Source organism: Arctopsyche grandis, chromosome 8 (genome assembly GCF_051622035.1).
Source record: "Arctopsyche grandis isolate Sample6627 chromosome 8, ASM5162203v2, whole genome shotgun sequence".
In the NCBI taxonomy this organism is placed as follows: Eukaryota; Metazoa; Arthropoda; class Insecta; order Trichoptera; family Hydropsychidae; genus Arctopsyche; species Arctopsyche grandis.
In genome coordinates, this window is record NC_135362.1 from 22142711 (window position 1) to 22159030 (window position 16320).

The following is a 16320-nucleotide window of genomic DNA, read 5'->3' on the forward strand; positions in this document are numbered from 1 at the left end:
TATATGTATGTGTACATACATACATATGTACAACAACCAACCGTGAATAAAAACATTCCCGTAAGGCTCAAATGGAAAAGAGAAGAATCAGAATTCACTCATACATCCCATCAAATTATGAAAATAATGATGAGCGCAGGCTACCAGACAAATAGGTTGAAATAATATCTAATAACCTACGCTCACTGACTTAAAAAATACCACATTGAGGCATGGCAGCAAAGATTTCACCAAGAAGTCTGAAAGCTCTTGGCATCGGGGGCATCCGATAAAGAACTGTGCAGGCAGGAAGTATAACCATCAAGTGATGATGTCCACCACGCACATACATATGTAATTATGAGGTACACAACTGTTCCAGCAACGTCGGGCATTATTATGGTTGTGTTTATGTTAAGTAGCTCCAAAACAGCTACATATATAATATGTGATTTTATAATAATACACATTGCTTACTTACTAAATCAATATTGTATCCTTCGGTCCATTCTGAATTCATCAGAATATAAAGATATGCAACTGAAGACATACTCCCACCACGTACGTTCGACTCAATGAAGCAGAAACTTTCGAAAATAAATATGCAATTTTATTTAATAAATGTCCCGATATAAAAATCAATTACTAGTATAATAAACTTGACTCGTTTGTAGATCGATAAATGCGTTTTTATTATAACATTTGCATTAGAAAAAACTAATACATATTCATAGCAATCAATCGTTTTTTCAACAATGAACGCAATCAACATAATATGATGCTTACGAGATGACTTACTATCAAACAGAATAAATTATAAGTGTATCTCTACATATATGGCGAGACTCGATAATAGTGATGCAAACTAAAATAATAATTTGTGTCATAAATTCGCACTGTGTTGTCACCTTGCCAATAAATCGATAAAGCAATAATTTAGCATAATAAGTTTACTTATCATTTACAGAAAGTAAGCGTTTAATAATCTCACAAACAAGTCGCACTATAAACGACACAAATACATAATAAAAGTCATCAAAAGCAAAATAAGTGAAAGTGTGCTGAAAAATACATCACGCGATTTGCATAAACCACGCTAAATTTCCCCGTTTATGATAATTTTTCACGCCACGACCCATTTTCATACCCAATAGGTTCGTGTAATGACATCCATCCACCCCATGCCGACATCGACCCAATAGTTTCTGTGATGCTCCACTTGCCGGTGAATTATTCGTCGATTTGCCTATCATATTTCATTACGTTTGCAATAGCACGTACATGTGTATAATAAATGCAATATAGGCCATATCCAGGCCACATTCAGGTAGGTCAGACAAGTAGGCCAAACCAGAAACTAGGTCTCCGAATGGCCTATATTCGAGGCTGGCATCGAAGCAGGCAGGAGAGGCTTTTCAGCTGAAGTGGATAAAAACCCTCCCAACCCATTTGACCGAGACCTGATAAAATAATAGCATATGTTGTGCTTTCAGCAGACAAACACTTAAACAAAGTGCATGCGGTGTTTGTTAGCTATGTATTTAGCGATCGATACACAAATCGGCTTACAAGTCACAACACTGAACTTAGCTCGGTGTTCGAACGATGAAAAAAGTTGTTTTAGATTTTCCTGAGCCACTTTCCATACAAGGATATCGTTCATTGAGGAATTTAACTTGACCATACGAGTACGTTCAAGGATCATTTCAACTTCTTTGCATAACACCGATTACAATGCATAATTAGTTTGCGCTTGAAATTTCACTTATAAATTTTATTCATACGCCTACACCATAAAAATACTAAACTAACATATGCAGGTACAAATCTTATATCATTACTAGTGTTGTGCCCGTACTGGTATTTTTACACTATAATCAATACAACCTTTTAATACACTATCAAAACATATTTGTTTCAAAGCTCTTGAAACTGATGCGATTCTGAATTGAAATTTTACTTTTCCATGTAAAATTTAATGTATAATTCCTTTTACTAATGTTTAATAATTATTTTAGCAAATTAACCAAATATCTGCGTAATGAAAATATGCACAATGTATTTGAAAATTCAAATAAATATTATAATGTAGAGTTTATCAATATGTTATGCGTGTGTATATAAATATAATTGTGTGTTTTATTGATATTTGTGAATTGTGATACCAAAATAATGTGCCATACTCGAACGTTGTGTTCTCGTTGTGAACTCGTTTTTTGTCATATATTTATTAAGTAACTGTTTTCTATTCATTTATCTTTAAATTGGACTAATTATAATAAAGTTATATGTTATATATAAATGTAATGTATGTAAGGTAATTTACAGCCGCGCGCACATGTTCATAAGTAAAAAGTTGAGTGCATGCATGACAAGCTCGTCGATCCAACCTGTTCACCCGTTCGAAATGATTTAATGTGTGTGTGTGTGTCTTCGTGGATGTGTGTATGTGCGTACGCTCCCGCGCATATAACGCTGACGCCACCCGTTCCAACTCGCTCAATATCAGGAGCACGTATCAGACGCTCTACCCCCCCCCCCGCTTTCCCGCTACCCCACTTCCCCACAATCGGTCGTCACGCCACATCCCTATGCATAAAGTATACTCCTGGTATTCTGAAATTTATTTTTTGAAATCTCCATACTTGTCCACGCGTTCGCCACATATGTACATATGTATATACATCGAGTGCGTTTTTATATACTTTATTGTTATTTTCATTTGTTTTTTATTTGAAACATATGTCAAATTGTTGCCATGATTGCTTATTGCTGATAAATTATTTTTGAACCAATCTTTCAAAACATATTTCTCCGTTTAGTTAATTGTTTCACTTGACGTCAATTCCCCAAAATAAAACGACGATGACGGTCGCGTTTTACGCTGTTATGGCCAAAGCGACAAGTGGCGGGAATGACTGCGATGACAACTGACGTTTATTTACAACGCGCGACCAACAAAAACGCTTAATTAACGCAAAATTCACAGTTGAAAACAAATTTGCATACATTATGATCGCGATTTTTATACAAAAATTACCCAAAACAGCCTATTTGAAATGTCACTTGATCACGCTACACACAAAGCAGCCACACCCTTAATTCTAATAAATTATAACACTCTTCAACGAAAACAACGTAATTACGACCGCATAAAAACGTCAAGTCACGCGCTAAAACGCCACAATATTAGATACCAATCATTAATTTTAATCACATTCAATAAGAACGGAACTTGCGAAAAGACTCAAATTATACAATCTTAATCTCAAACAACTTCTATTGAAAAATATATCATTTACGAATGGAAGTGAAATATAAATCTCTATTAATTTACTCAAACTAACACGTGCTAAGCGGTTATATATTAAATATCAGTGTGTACGTTCGAGTGGCGACCTAATTCAAAGATTTACGTTATTTCCGTTCGTTCGTATGTACATACGTAGGTGCTTATTATACATATATTATACAAACATAAATATGTAAATATGTTTCAATGTGAAAATATTTTTAAATTCGTCATCATTTGCGAAAAGTAAAAGACAACACTAAAGCATGCGTATTTGTTATTCAAACTCTCAAGATGAAAGAAGAGAGCTTTTCAAAGGCTAAAACGAAACCAAATACAAGCATTTGTACGTAAATACATACGTACGTTTTATTTGTGCAATAATTTAAATTTCAGCGATTCATAAAGTCCAAAAAGCGATAAGTACGAAAATATTCACGTTTCAAATAAAAACAGATTTGTATTCATATTGTAATTTTTTGCAAATCTTTCGTTGTGTGAATTTGGACAGGGACGTTTTTAAGCGCGTTATGCGCGCAGTCACCTGACAGCTATCGAAGTTTAAAATTATTTGGAACTCGTTTTCATTTGATTTAAATCCATTAATCGATTAATTAAAAATGTAACTACAATGTATTATTTAAGAATTCGAATTATACACCAAATTTTATTTACAAAGACTTTAATAGAGCTTCCAATGCATACATCAATGTTTCGTCATTCTTACAAACACTGCATACTACCCAAAAAAAAAATGCAGTTCATTGTTTCATGACTATTTTACTTTTTACTATTGTTACCTTGATGGCTACGTCGTATATTTACTATATATAACATATATAAAATTCAAACTGACAACAAGGAAAGCGTATACATACATATATATCTCCTTAATTTCTAGGTAAATTAAGCTGACACACAAACAAATTAGAATAAAAAGTGTATTGCTCAAATTGGTATTGATGTTTATTGTTTTCTTTTAGATAATATGCGGCATGTAGGATTGACGTCAATCTATCAATTTACAGCTAGATTACAATATATTACGTCCAAAGCGAGTTCAACCACACAAATATACGTATTATACATACACATACATACATAGTATAAGGCATAAGCATTTGTATTATAATTGCTCGACACGTTGAAAAGGAAAAGCAACTTTCCTACGCAAAATCCTCTGTTATAAATAACTAATTATTATAATGAGTTTATAAGTTAAACTTGGCAAAATGCATTATATTATCGTACTTCGCTCGCACACAAATTTAATCTTACAAAATTAGATGGTAAAAATATTTAATACATACTTCAGCTCGACATAATTATACACTGATGCATATTTAGATAAAATAGACATTACGTATGCCAAATATAAATGTTTCCAAGAAAACAAAGACATTTTATCTATTTTACGATATGCTGATCATAAACGTATTATAATTTGATACGTAAATTGATTCAAGATAAATATTAACTTAGTGAGCAATAAACAAATCAATCAGAGAAAGCTTTATGTTACTTACATACATACATATGTTATAAATTAAATTTAAGAATACAAACATACCGAAATGTCCTAGTACTGTTCTATTTCTCAAACTACGTGCTTACTCCCTGAAGAACCAAAGTATCTTACATTGCAATTTTGATGTAAAATTTGCACCCACACGACAATCACTTCTGTTCAAAGTCGCCTAACACATATATGGGTTTTCAAAATCAAACGTCAATAAAAATGACCATGACTTTAAGCGAATTTAGCGTAAATTGTTTGGCTTAATGAAGGTTAATTGATTACTGTTTATAGCTAGGTCAATATTATGTATAGCCGTAAAAAAACGCGACAACCGTTTCAAACTTTAATAGAAAACGTATTAAACTTTCTCAATAGAATTCTGATTGGTAAAATGACTATTCCAATACTACCTGACCATCTTTATTAAAAACAAAATACAACCTATCATACAAATTATTATGTACTAGTAGTGTTTTTACCCGACGTCGCTCGGTATTTGTAATTTAAACCGCTTAAACATGGCCAATCTAGTAGTAAACATTTTATTAAATTTATTTGAATATTCGTTTGTTCGATGACGTCACGGATTTACAAACCAACAACAGATACATACATACATACATTATCACAAAGTCTCTTTCAAAATTATATATTAGATATTAGATTTTCCCATCCATAAAGCAATGAAAAACGTTGAAATATACTCTTGCAATATTTTGTTAAATTATTTTAACCAAAAAAGGGGGACTAACATACGGTAGACTCCTATTTGACATCAAACTATGTTTACATACATACATATGTATGTATGTGTAACCTCATCTAACTATGGAATTTTCCCCTAAGCTACGTAGCAGTATTACCGGACCAACTTCCCTAATTTGCATGCGGCTAAATTAAGGGCGAAATTGAAAAATAGCTTAGGCACTCGTCCTAAATAAAAATTAGAACAACCCCGTCGAATGTCGAGGGGTGCAAATCGGGGTCACGAAACCCTTGACCTCGATGTTGGGGTCCTGCGACTACCACCCAACCTACCACCGTTAATCAATCGAGCTGTGACACGGTTTCCGTCAACAGTCTTCAGCAGTAGCAACAGGTGATGGACCACAATACATACACCTGTGGAGCGGAATGCAACTGAATTGTACACACTCTAACCACTAACCGACTTGCGAGATTCAAATGGCTATGCAAATTTTGCAAATTGTACAATTTCAACATTCATTACTGATGCAGGTCGAAACTGCAATACATTACAAACCTAATGCAATAAAATCCCACGATATCCGCTGGCTAACGACACTCAAAAGTTTCAACTTTTCGCACATTTTTTTTGTTTAAATCCGCTCTTCAATGCGGAAATTTAAATATTCACTTAATTGCACCGTAACCTTCGATCTAGTGTACAATATAAAGCTAAGATTTAATCGCTGAACGTAATTATTTTCCACCTACCGAAATTCACATACGTGTCATGGTGTTGCATCGAGTAAACAAGCAAATTATAGTACACATAATGTAATACATAGCTCATCCTACCATTTCGAGTTGTCGAATAAAGAAACCTGACATTTACAAAAGAGTTACAGATTTATTCAGTCGTCGATTAAATAAATTTTCGCGTATATGGCAATCGAATTATTTGTCTCTCGTGCGTATTTTTGTAAATTTGCAATCAACCGGATATTTATTGTGCGACTTTTTGTGATTCGAGCGTACAATAAAAGTGACAGGTTATTCAAAAATATCGTCCAAGCTATGAACATAAATCGCAAACACTCACTACATGTATTATTGTATCCATATACAATATTCCTCATTGTATTACATATCGATGGTTTGGTGCACAGATATTGTATGTCCATTTTTGAATTTGTATCGACTTTTAAGTTTGTAGATGCTGAATGACTTATTTCAGCATCTACAAACTTAAAATTTGATAAACTTAAAGTTCGAAAATGGACATACAACATCTGTGCGCCAAGCCATCGATATGTATTATATACATATGTATATGTACATTTGTATGTTAGTCCAAGTGTACCTTTCGTTCGTTCATAAACATACTAGTTTGCTCATACACGAACCAATCTAGCTAATTATACTGTACAGTCAGGGCCGCCGAGAGAGGGGGAAGCTGGGGCTAAAGTTCCAGGGACCGGACTACTAGGGGGGCTTCGTGTTGGGACGTTGGACTGATCGATATTGATATTTTATATTATTCTACATAAAAATACATATACTTCTTAAATGCTAAAAGTGTTTTTTTTATTTTTCGAGCCGCGCATTCTTTATGTCCATGAGAAATCGTACCTGTTATATTTAATACTTTCTTGTTCGATTATTTGAAAAAATAAGATTTAACATACATATATGTATGTATTTTTCTAATAGTCTAATAGTTTTCTAATAGGTACTATGTATGTTTATAAAATGTATATAAAAAAAAACAAAAGAATTTGAAAATATATTTTAAATGAACTACATATGTACATACATATGTAAGTAGGTTGAAAAAATTTATTCAATTCTATCTATGATTTTACTGGCATGATTTTAGCGGTAATAAATCCTTATCATCCATCAAAACATGCTGATTTTATTTGACTCAATTTTTAAGATGATTTCATGCGGAATTGGCACGACCAAATATGCATCGACGTCCAAGTATGACGTATTTATTCAAGAAGGCGATTGACTAGCTACAAGTCATGAAAATAATCGCCTACGTCCTGGAAGGACACACCGAAAATGAAGATGAAATCATTGTCCATTGTCCCTTACTATTTTGCGTCGTATCCTGTATATCCTATTTGTTAGCGTATGCAAAGTAGAATCCCATTGTCTCGGAGATTCATCGTTGTGATTTTAAGCTTCACGGTCTCAATTACAAAAAAACTTCATGACGTAATTTAGTGCTATACATTTCCACATACGAAATACGGAACCGTCCCGCAAAAAAGTCCATTTGGCAGTGGATGTCCAACGCGAAATTTTCATCTTGGCACCGACACGATCCTACAATTAAAACGAACGTTTGATGGAAATGGAGATTGGCTCTGACCACGCTGGGTGGTATGAAACCACCTCAACAGCTGCAGCTAGCCGACCGACAAAGAGAACTCTTGACCAAGGCTGTCTGTCCAATAAACCGGCTAAAAGTCAAACAAAACTATAGCCACGTAATGCAGTTACCTCAGACTGTATCAACCTAGCAATTGTCTGTCGCAATCCAAACCGCAGAACAGTCTAGTGATAGATCTATTTACATTGATGAACGTCACTAAAATCCTCGACTCTTATAGATTTAGGGGAAATAAATTTCGAAATTACTGCAATATTATAATCGAAATCATGTACATATAATGTGATGACATTAATTTTCGTCAATCTATATATGTAATGTGATGAATGATTTCCCTCAATACTTGTTAATAGCAAAAAATATCAAAATTTTTTTGTCAATTCGCAATTATTAAAAGTGAATTTTCCTAGTTTAAGAAGAAGAACGATTTTAATATTTGAATGTTTACTCAAAAATTTCATTCAAAACAGCAATTAAAATAGTTTTCCAAATAATGGAAATCCACTGGAAAAAAATTAAAGAAGTTTTAAGATTTATCTCTGCTATTGAATACCTATAAATGTATATATGTATTATATGTATATGTGCTTTACTAGAAAATTAAACAAATTTAACTAAATAGAAATATTACTATTTAAATTTAATTAAATAGAAATATTATTATTAAATTTCTATTCAAATTTAATTAAATAGAAATATTACTATTTATATATTTGTATTCAAATTTAATTAAATATAAATATTGCTATTTATATTTCTATTTAATTAAATTTGTTAAATTTTATAGTAAAGCACACATAAATTTATAGGTATTCAATAGCAGGAATAAATCTGAAAACTTCTTTAATTTTTTTCCAGTGGATTTCCATTATTTGGAAAACTATTTTAATTGCTGTTTTGAATGAAATTTTTATTTTAAGCTCTTATTTTCTGTATTATTAACTATAAAATACAGCTTAAAAATATAATATGAAAAAATTACTTGCATTATGCTTAAAAAAAAATTAAATAATCTATCAATATACGTACAATACAAATTAATTTGTTTCGTTCATTTGTAAAATTTTCAATCTAGAACCCATAAATTTGGTATACAATCTCAAACTACTTAAACTTAGACCATAGACCACAACATTTTCTAAAAAAATTCCAATTTTTCGTCAACTTTCACCGGTCCGAGGAACGCTAGGCGATTCGGCTAGTATGATAAGTACATATATGTAAACATACAATTTTACCATTAAGTGATTTCATAAAATTTAAAGAACAGAAAAAAAAACGATAAATGAGATATGATCGACTCACCGATTGTCTTCAATATTTGAAAATCATCGAGCTCGTACTCCTTTTCCTCTTCGGAGTACTCAGCATCGCTGCTGAGTTCCACGGACGATGCACTCTGGAGGGACTTGACGTCGGCGAACTCCGCGCTGCACTCGCGCACCAACTTCGAGCTGGCCATCATCTTGGAAGCCGACCTTCTCAACGACGAACCGAAGGAAAACTTCAAACCCCCTGAGAGGGAACTACTATGAAAAAGTTTATTACTCGTTTATTGCTCACGCGATATCTTTTCAACGGTGGAATTACCACCGGCTATTGTACTGAATCTACAGTCATCATAGATTGAAAACAAATGTTTAAATTATCAATTTTGCGTTGATCTCTTTCTTTGTGTATTTTTGAGATGCAAATTTTCCGATGCGATGCTGGGTAGCGCGCGACGCGCCCGTACCGCACCGATAGCTAAACTCGAATGAGAGTGAAAATTGTTGTTCGACTTTCGTAAACACACCACCAGTGCTTCCAAACTGTTACGCCGTTAAATTATTCTCAAACTGGTTAAAAACCTACCGATGGATAGTATGTATCATTTCAATCAAACATTCCTAAATAATGTATGTAGTAGATACATACATACAGTGGCGGACTGGCCATACAAGCGAACATGCCCCGATGGCATGTGGGCCCCACTATCTGTTAGAAAATATGGGCCCTCAGTAAAATTAAATAACTTTTTAACTATTTCACGTGTGTAAAAATTTATAGGATATTGCACTTTGGGGCCTAAAATTTTGGCTATTTCAACAAAAAAAAATTCTTACGATATACACAAACAACTAATACCTGCTTTAACAGCCCAAGGATCGGTTAACATTTTTTATTAGGCTCGAAATGTAAGTTTCAACATTTGCGTGGGCCCTTTTGCTGGGCCGATTTCTAACCTCAATATTATGTATTCAAAATAACATTTGATTATACTTCGACGATATAGTAAGATTTAAAAACACAATTTTAAACAGTTTCCGAATATAAAATATATTCGTAATCTAGACACATCCATGTATATAGAAATATAGGATAGGGGTCCCCTCCCCAAAATCCCGATTTTCGCATGATCACAAAACTTTATCTATTGTAATTACGTACATATGTATGTATGTATGTATATACATAGATAAAGTGTCGGTAGAAATTAAGTTAATTGATAGTTTTTTAATGACTCAGTTTGATGGTCGATTTTTGTTGACCATGTGAAGATTTTTAGAAAAAAAATTTCGCCTGCGGCGCTTTTTTCGCTTTTTTCATAATATTTTTTTAAAATTCTTTTATCAAAAATAAGCTTATTTTTTTCATATTTTATAACTCAATAAGGTGTATGCAAAGAATATTTTCCATTTTTATTCCGATATAAAATAGATTTTTTGAAAAAAAAGCAATTTGACCAATCTTTGCCTGCGCCCCTCAAGAAAAAGCTGAAATGACGTCCCTGATTGTTTTCTACCGAAAGTAAAAGCCGCTTTTATGTCGCATTCTTTTATGATGCATTCTATTTACCTAGGACAAGGGTTAAAAACAAATATACAATGTAATTTATGGATCTATTTTGCTTTTGCCATTTTTCTTGTACCTAAATTTGTTTATTCCCAATTTTGAAAAAAAAAAACTTCCCTTGATTTTTAGCGTTATGGAAAGAAGAAAATTTTGTTATATGGGGGGGGGGGGGACAAATTATTTTAACCCTGGGTGGGCCCCCTTTGACTCCTGGCATGCACTAATTTCAGTCCCAGTCCGCCACTGCATACATATATGTATAATCGGTCTCCATGACTAGCCAGAATGTTAAATTACAGAAAACACAAATATCGGAAGGCAAAGATCGAAAATCGAAAGATCTTAAGTTAAAAGATCAAAAAAAAGGGTGCATGGTAAACGGTACATACTCACTTAATTTGCGCGAGCAGGATACAACAGGAACAAGAGGAACAGGCTTTTCCTCCCGTATTAATGTCCGCGCGCAGAATACGGGAGGAAAAGCCTATTCCTCTTGTTCCTGTTGTATCCTGCTCAGGCAAATTAAGTGAGTATGTACGTGAGTATGTACGTGAGTATGTACCGTTTACCATGCACCCTTCTTTTTTGATCTTTCGACTTAAGATCTTTCGATTTTCGATCTTTGCCTTCCCATATTTGTGTTTTCTGTAATTTAACATTCTGGCTCGTCACGTAGACCCATATATAATATATCATTCAGAGGCGTATGCACTGTTTACATTACATTCGATGATTCTACTATATTATAAAACACTAAATTTTGATCCTATATGCATGTATTTATGTATCTTGTACCATCGTACTACGTATTTTTCGTCAACTAAAACACTAAAGTTTGTTCGTATATGTATGTATTTATGTATTTATGTACCTACGTATTTTTCGTCAACAGTCTATTGTTCTGACGTTATCAAACAAATAATTCGCTTTTTTCCGATTCAAAGGATTCGAAGTTCCCGGGGGCGTAGGTGCCGGGGACGCAGACACCGAGGGCGGAGCCCTTGGGGCTTCGCCCCCTAGGAGGCGCAGACCCCGGGGGTGTATATATCAATTTTATAAGAGACTTACTATATATGTTTGTGTATTCGTGACAGTCAATTTAATAAAAAAAAACAAAGGAGTATTCAAATAAATTTATATAAAATAAAACTATTCAAATAAATTTATATAAAATAAAACTATTCAAATAAATTTAATAAAATGTTTACTATTAGATTAGTCATGTTTAAGCGATTTATATTACAAATACCGAGCGAAGCCGGGTAATAAAGCTAGTACACTATAATACACTAGCGTTGTACCCGATGAAATATCATCGCATGTGTTGGGATATTAAGTTATTAAATAAAAAAAAATAAAAGAAATGTGTCGGTCCTGTGTTCGATCTACATGCGGTGGATTTTTTTTTCAAATACCTTTTAAATATATTTATATTTAATTGTTTAATATGAAAAAAATGGTAAAAATTTCCTAACCACCTATCTACATATAAACAATATAAAACACGAAGAGAAAAAATAATTAAATAAATTTTCAGTAAATGGCGGTAAATGCTCAGAGACTTGGCGCCGTATATTAGCCTAAAGGAAACATTGGTAGCAAACAGTATACATAGGAGTTTTTTTTTCTTTTGTTATTATATGATGATGAATACACATACATATGTACATACATAAATTTACTGCCATGTTAATATTATATTTACCAGGGACCTGAACCGTTATATTTTTCGTTCCGATTCGGTAAAAGAATATATATCGGTTCAGTTCCGGTTTTCGGTTCTCTTTTATTTAAATATTAGCAAGTTAATGTAAATACACATACGCCGTCTATACCTATCTTTATACGGCTTTTTGCTATAACTTATTATTGTGATCATATACATAGTTAAAGAGTTCGGTCTGTCGTGTCATGCGGGGAAGACGTGCTTCTGCGTTCTTCCCGCTATTACTCGCTTAAACCCGGCTATTGCACGAAATTTAATCTAAAAACTTAACCATCTAATCACTTATTTTACTAATTGCATCCTAGTATAATTTAAGTGTAAAAATAAACAGACGATCGGCCGTTAACAGCGTTTTTAATATCAGTGATTGCGAAAAATTTTGTGTTAATTTTGTGTCAGTTACAAAAGCGTATACGAACGAGATACATCTCCCTACCTGAATACAAAAAAAAAATAAGGGTCCCTGCTCGTCAGCCAAAATTCGGTCCCACAGAAGCAATAAATCTTCCACATAATTGCTTTCAGACAAAAAATTTTAACGAACTTTACTTAATAGAATAATAGCAAACAGAAACGGTGTTTCCCAACTGTCTAATAGTTCTTTTTCATATTTAATTTATATTAAAGTAATTCGTGTAATTTTATATTCTTTACTAAATTTATTATTAAAATATTAAATTGCAAACCGCACTCACATATATAAATCCGTTGTCTCCAAAGAGGCGTCTCACGATAAAGATCTGTAAAAAAGTAGTATAACAATTGCTAATCTATTATTATCATAACTAACTACTTTCACTTACAAAGTAACCCTGTTAAATGGCATGTAATAACTCATAAGTGATCCAAGTGATACCTAGGATGACTATCTGTCAAAGCTGACCACAGAGAAGAGTCTATGGCGGTAAGAACTCACTCCTTGAATGGAAATCTCTCTCAAGTACCGCCTTTTTCTCAACACATCTTGGATAAATGCGAGAAAAATAATATCCAAACCTCCAACAAGGTAAGAGTGACGATGGATGATAGCTTAGCTAATAGAAACCTGTATTTAGCCACGTACAATGTAAGAACGTTATCGAGTGAAGGAAGTGTGCTTGCATTAGAGAATGAATTAGAAAATATCAAATGGGATATAATAGGACTTAGTGAAGTAAGACGAAAACAGCAAAACCAAATAATCCTAAAAAGTGGTAACTGTCTCTACTGGAGAGGGCTACCAAATGGTAGAATAGGAGGAGTAGGGTTTCTTATCAATAAGAGAATAGAAAGAAATATTATAGAAATAAGCGACATATCGGAACGTATATGCTATATAGTATTAAGAATCTCGAGCAGGTACACTTGTCAAATCTTCCAAGTGTACGCCCCCACATCTAGCCACCCAGACGAGGAAATAGAAGACTTCTACGAAAAAATACAGGACGCATACGATAATAGCCGTCACCACTTTAAAATAATCATGGGCGACTTTAACGCAAAAATAGGACAAAAGGCAAATACTGAAAGAGCAGTAGGCAATTTTGGTACCGGCCAAAGAAACGACAGAGGCGATCGCCTCATAGAATTCGCAGAACACAACAGGCTCTTTATCACTAATTCATTTTTCAGGAAAAACACCAACAATAAGTGGACTTGGGAGAGTCCTAAAGGAGACAGAAACGAGATCGATTTCATCCTAACAAATGCCCTGCACTCCGTTAAAGACGTTAGTGTTTTAAGTAAAGTAGATATAGGTAGCGATCACAGATTAGTCCGTGCCAAGATGGCCATTAATATAAATTGCGAACGTAGGAAATTAATAAAAGGATGCAGTAACTCTCCAGATTTCGCTCAACTAAGGTCTAGGAAAAAGGAATTCGAACTCGAACTTGGAAATCGATACGGGAAATTAAACCCAGAAGCAGACATAGAGGAATTGAACACTGTAATTAGTTCGGTTCTAACCTCAACAGGTAAGAAATTAGGTGGATTCAGGAAACAGATTAAATTAAGCAAAATTTCAGCGGAAACAAAAAACCTAATTAAGCATAAAAGGAATTTAGATAGGGATAATAATAAGCAAGAATACAATCTAGTAAATAAGGAAATTAAAAAGAGAATAGTCAGGGATGTCAGGGATTTTAACAGCAAGCTAATAGAAAATACCATTAAGAATAACCGTAGCCTGAAAAAGTGCAAACAGGATCTTTTCTTAGGCAAAAACCAAATGATCGCAATCAGATCAGAGAGCGGAGTAATAATTAGGAATAGAGAAGAAATCATAGACAGAGTTTACACGTTCTATGCAAAACTATACGAGAACGACAACGGCCAATTCCCCGCTCTGGAATCGATACACGGTCAAAGGGTTCCTGCAGTATTGCCTAGCGAAGTAGAGGCCGCGCTAAAAACTGCAAAGAACGGTAAAACCCCAGGGGAAGATAATATTCCCATTGACTTACTAAAATGTGGCGGCCCCCCCCTAATTAATATCTTAGCTAGGCTTTTCAGCAAATGCATCCAGAACCAAGCTATACCAGAAGGATGGAATAACGCAACTATCATTTTAATACACAAAAAAGGCGACAAAAGCGATATCAAGAACTACCGACCCATTAATCTACTTTCAGCGGTCTACAAGCTCTTCACGAAGGTTATTACAGAAAGGCTGAAGAATATCCTCGACGAGAACCAACCTATAGAGCAGGCAGGGTTTAGGGCAAATTTCAGCACAATGGACCACCTCCAAGTAGTTGGCGAACTAATCGAGCGCGCCAACGAATATCAACGGCCATTGTGCCTAGGTTTCATCGATTATGAGAAAGCCTTCGATACAGTTAGTCATAATGCAGTACTTAACGCTCTAAAAACACAGGGAGTGCCGGAACCCTATGTGGGACTGTTAGCTGCAATATATAAGAATGCCACAGCTTCGGTTAAAATTTTTTCAGGTACAGATAGATTTAGCATAGGAAAAGGAGTAAGACAAGGAGATACAATCTCGCCCAAGTTATTCAATGCGGTGCTTGAGGGAGTTTTCAGGAAATTGGATTGGGATACAGCCGGAGTAAGCATCAATGGTCGCTTTTTGAGTCACCTTCGGTTCGCAGACGATATAGTTTTAGTAGCTCGTGATTCAGCTGACCTACTTATCAGACTAACACAGCTGGACAGGGAAAGTAGAAAAGTAGGATTAAAAATTAACGTAGATAAGACTAAACTAATGTTCAATAGCTATTGCATGCCTGATAGCATCCCCTTAGATGATAAACCAGTAGAAGTAGTAAATAATTATTTATATTTAGGTCAAATAATTGACATGTCTGGTAGTAAAAATGAAGAGATAAAGAGACGTATGAAATTAGGGTGGAGTGCATTTGGACGGATGAATGCTGTTTTTAAATCAAAAATGCCACTCTGCCTGAAGAAAAGGATCTTTGATCAATGCGTTTTGCCAGTGATGACGTATGGATGTGAAACTTGGACACTGAACGCCAAGATGCAAAATAAAATCCAATGCACTCAAAGAAGTATGGAACGCTGTATGCTTGGCATAACGAGGAAAGACAGGAAGCGGAACACGTGGGTGAGAAATATGACAAGGGTAGTGGACATAGTGGATAGAGTGAAGAGATTGAAATGGCAATGGGCGGGTCACGTAGCTAGGAGGATGGACGAAAGGTGGACAAAAGAAGTGCTTGAATGGTACCCGAGAGAAGGCAAAAGAGTAAAAGGAAGACCGCAAGGAAGATGGGTGAACGAAATTAGGAAAATGTGCGGAATGAGATGGATGAGTGTTGCGCAAAACAGAGACGAGTGGAAGCGTGTTGGAGAGGCCTTCATCCAGCAGTGGATGGCGAATGGCTGTAAATGATGATGATGATGATACATAGTTAAAA

At 34.4% G+C, this 16320-nt stretch overlaps 1 protein-coding gene across 1 annotated transcript in view; it reads right to left on the reverse strand.

Annotated features, from left to right (window-relative positions):
- The window catches only part of Pka-C3 (Protein kinase, cAMP-dependent, catalytic subunit 3), a 58714-nt gene extending 49313 nt beyond the window's left edge, over positions 1 to 9401 (reverse strand). The window contains exon 1 of the mRNA XM_077436080.1: positions 9184 to 9401. Within this exon, the coding sequence (XP_077292206.1) occupies positions 9184 to 9343 (160 nt within the window). The 5' untranslated portion in view covers positions 9344 to 9401. The remainder of the gene's footprint in view (positions 1 to 9183) is intronic.
- Positions 9402 to 16320: the final 6919 nt, after the last annotated feature.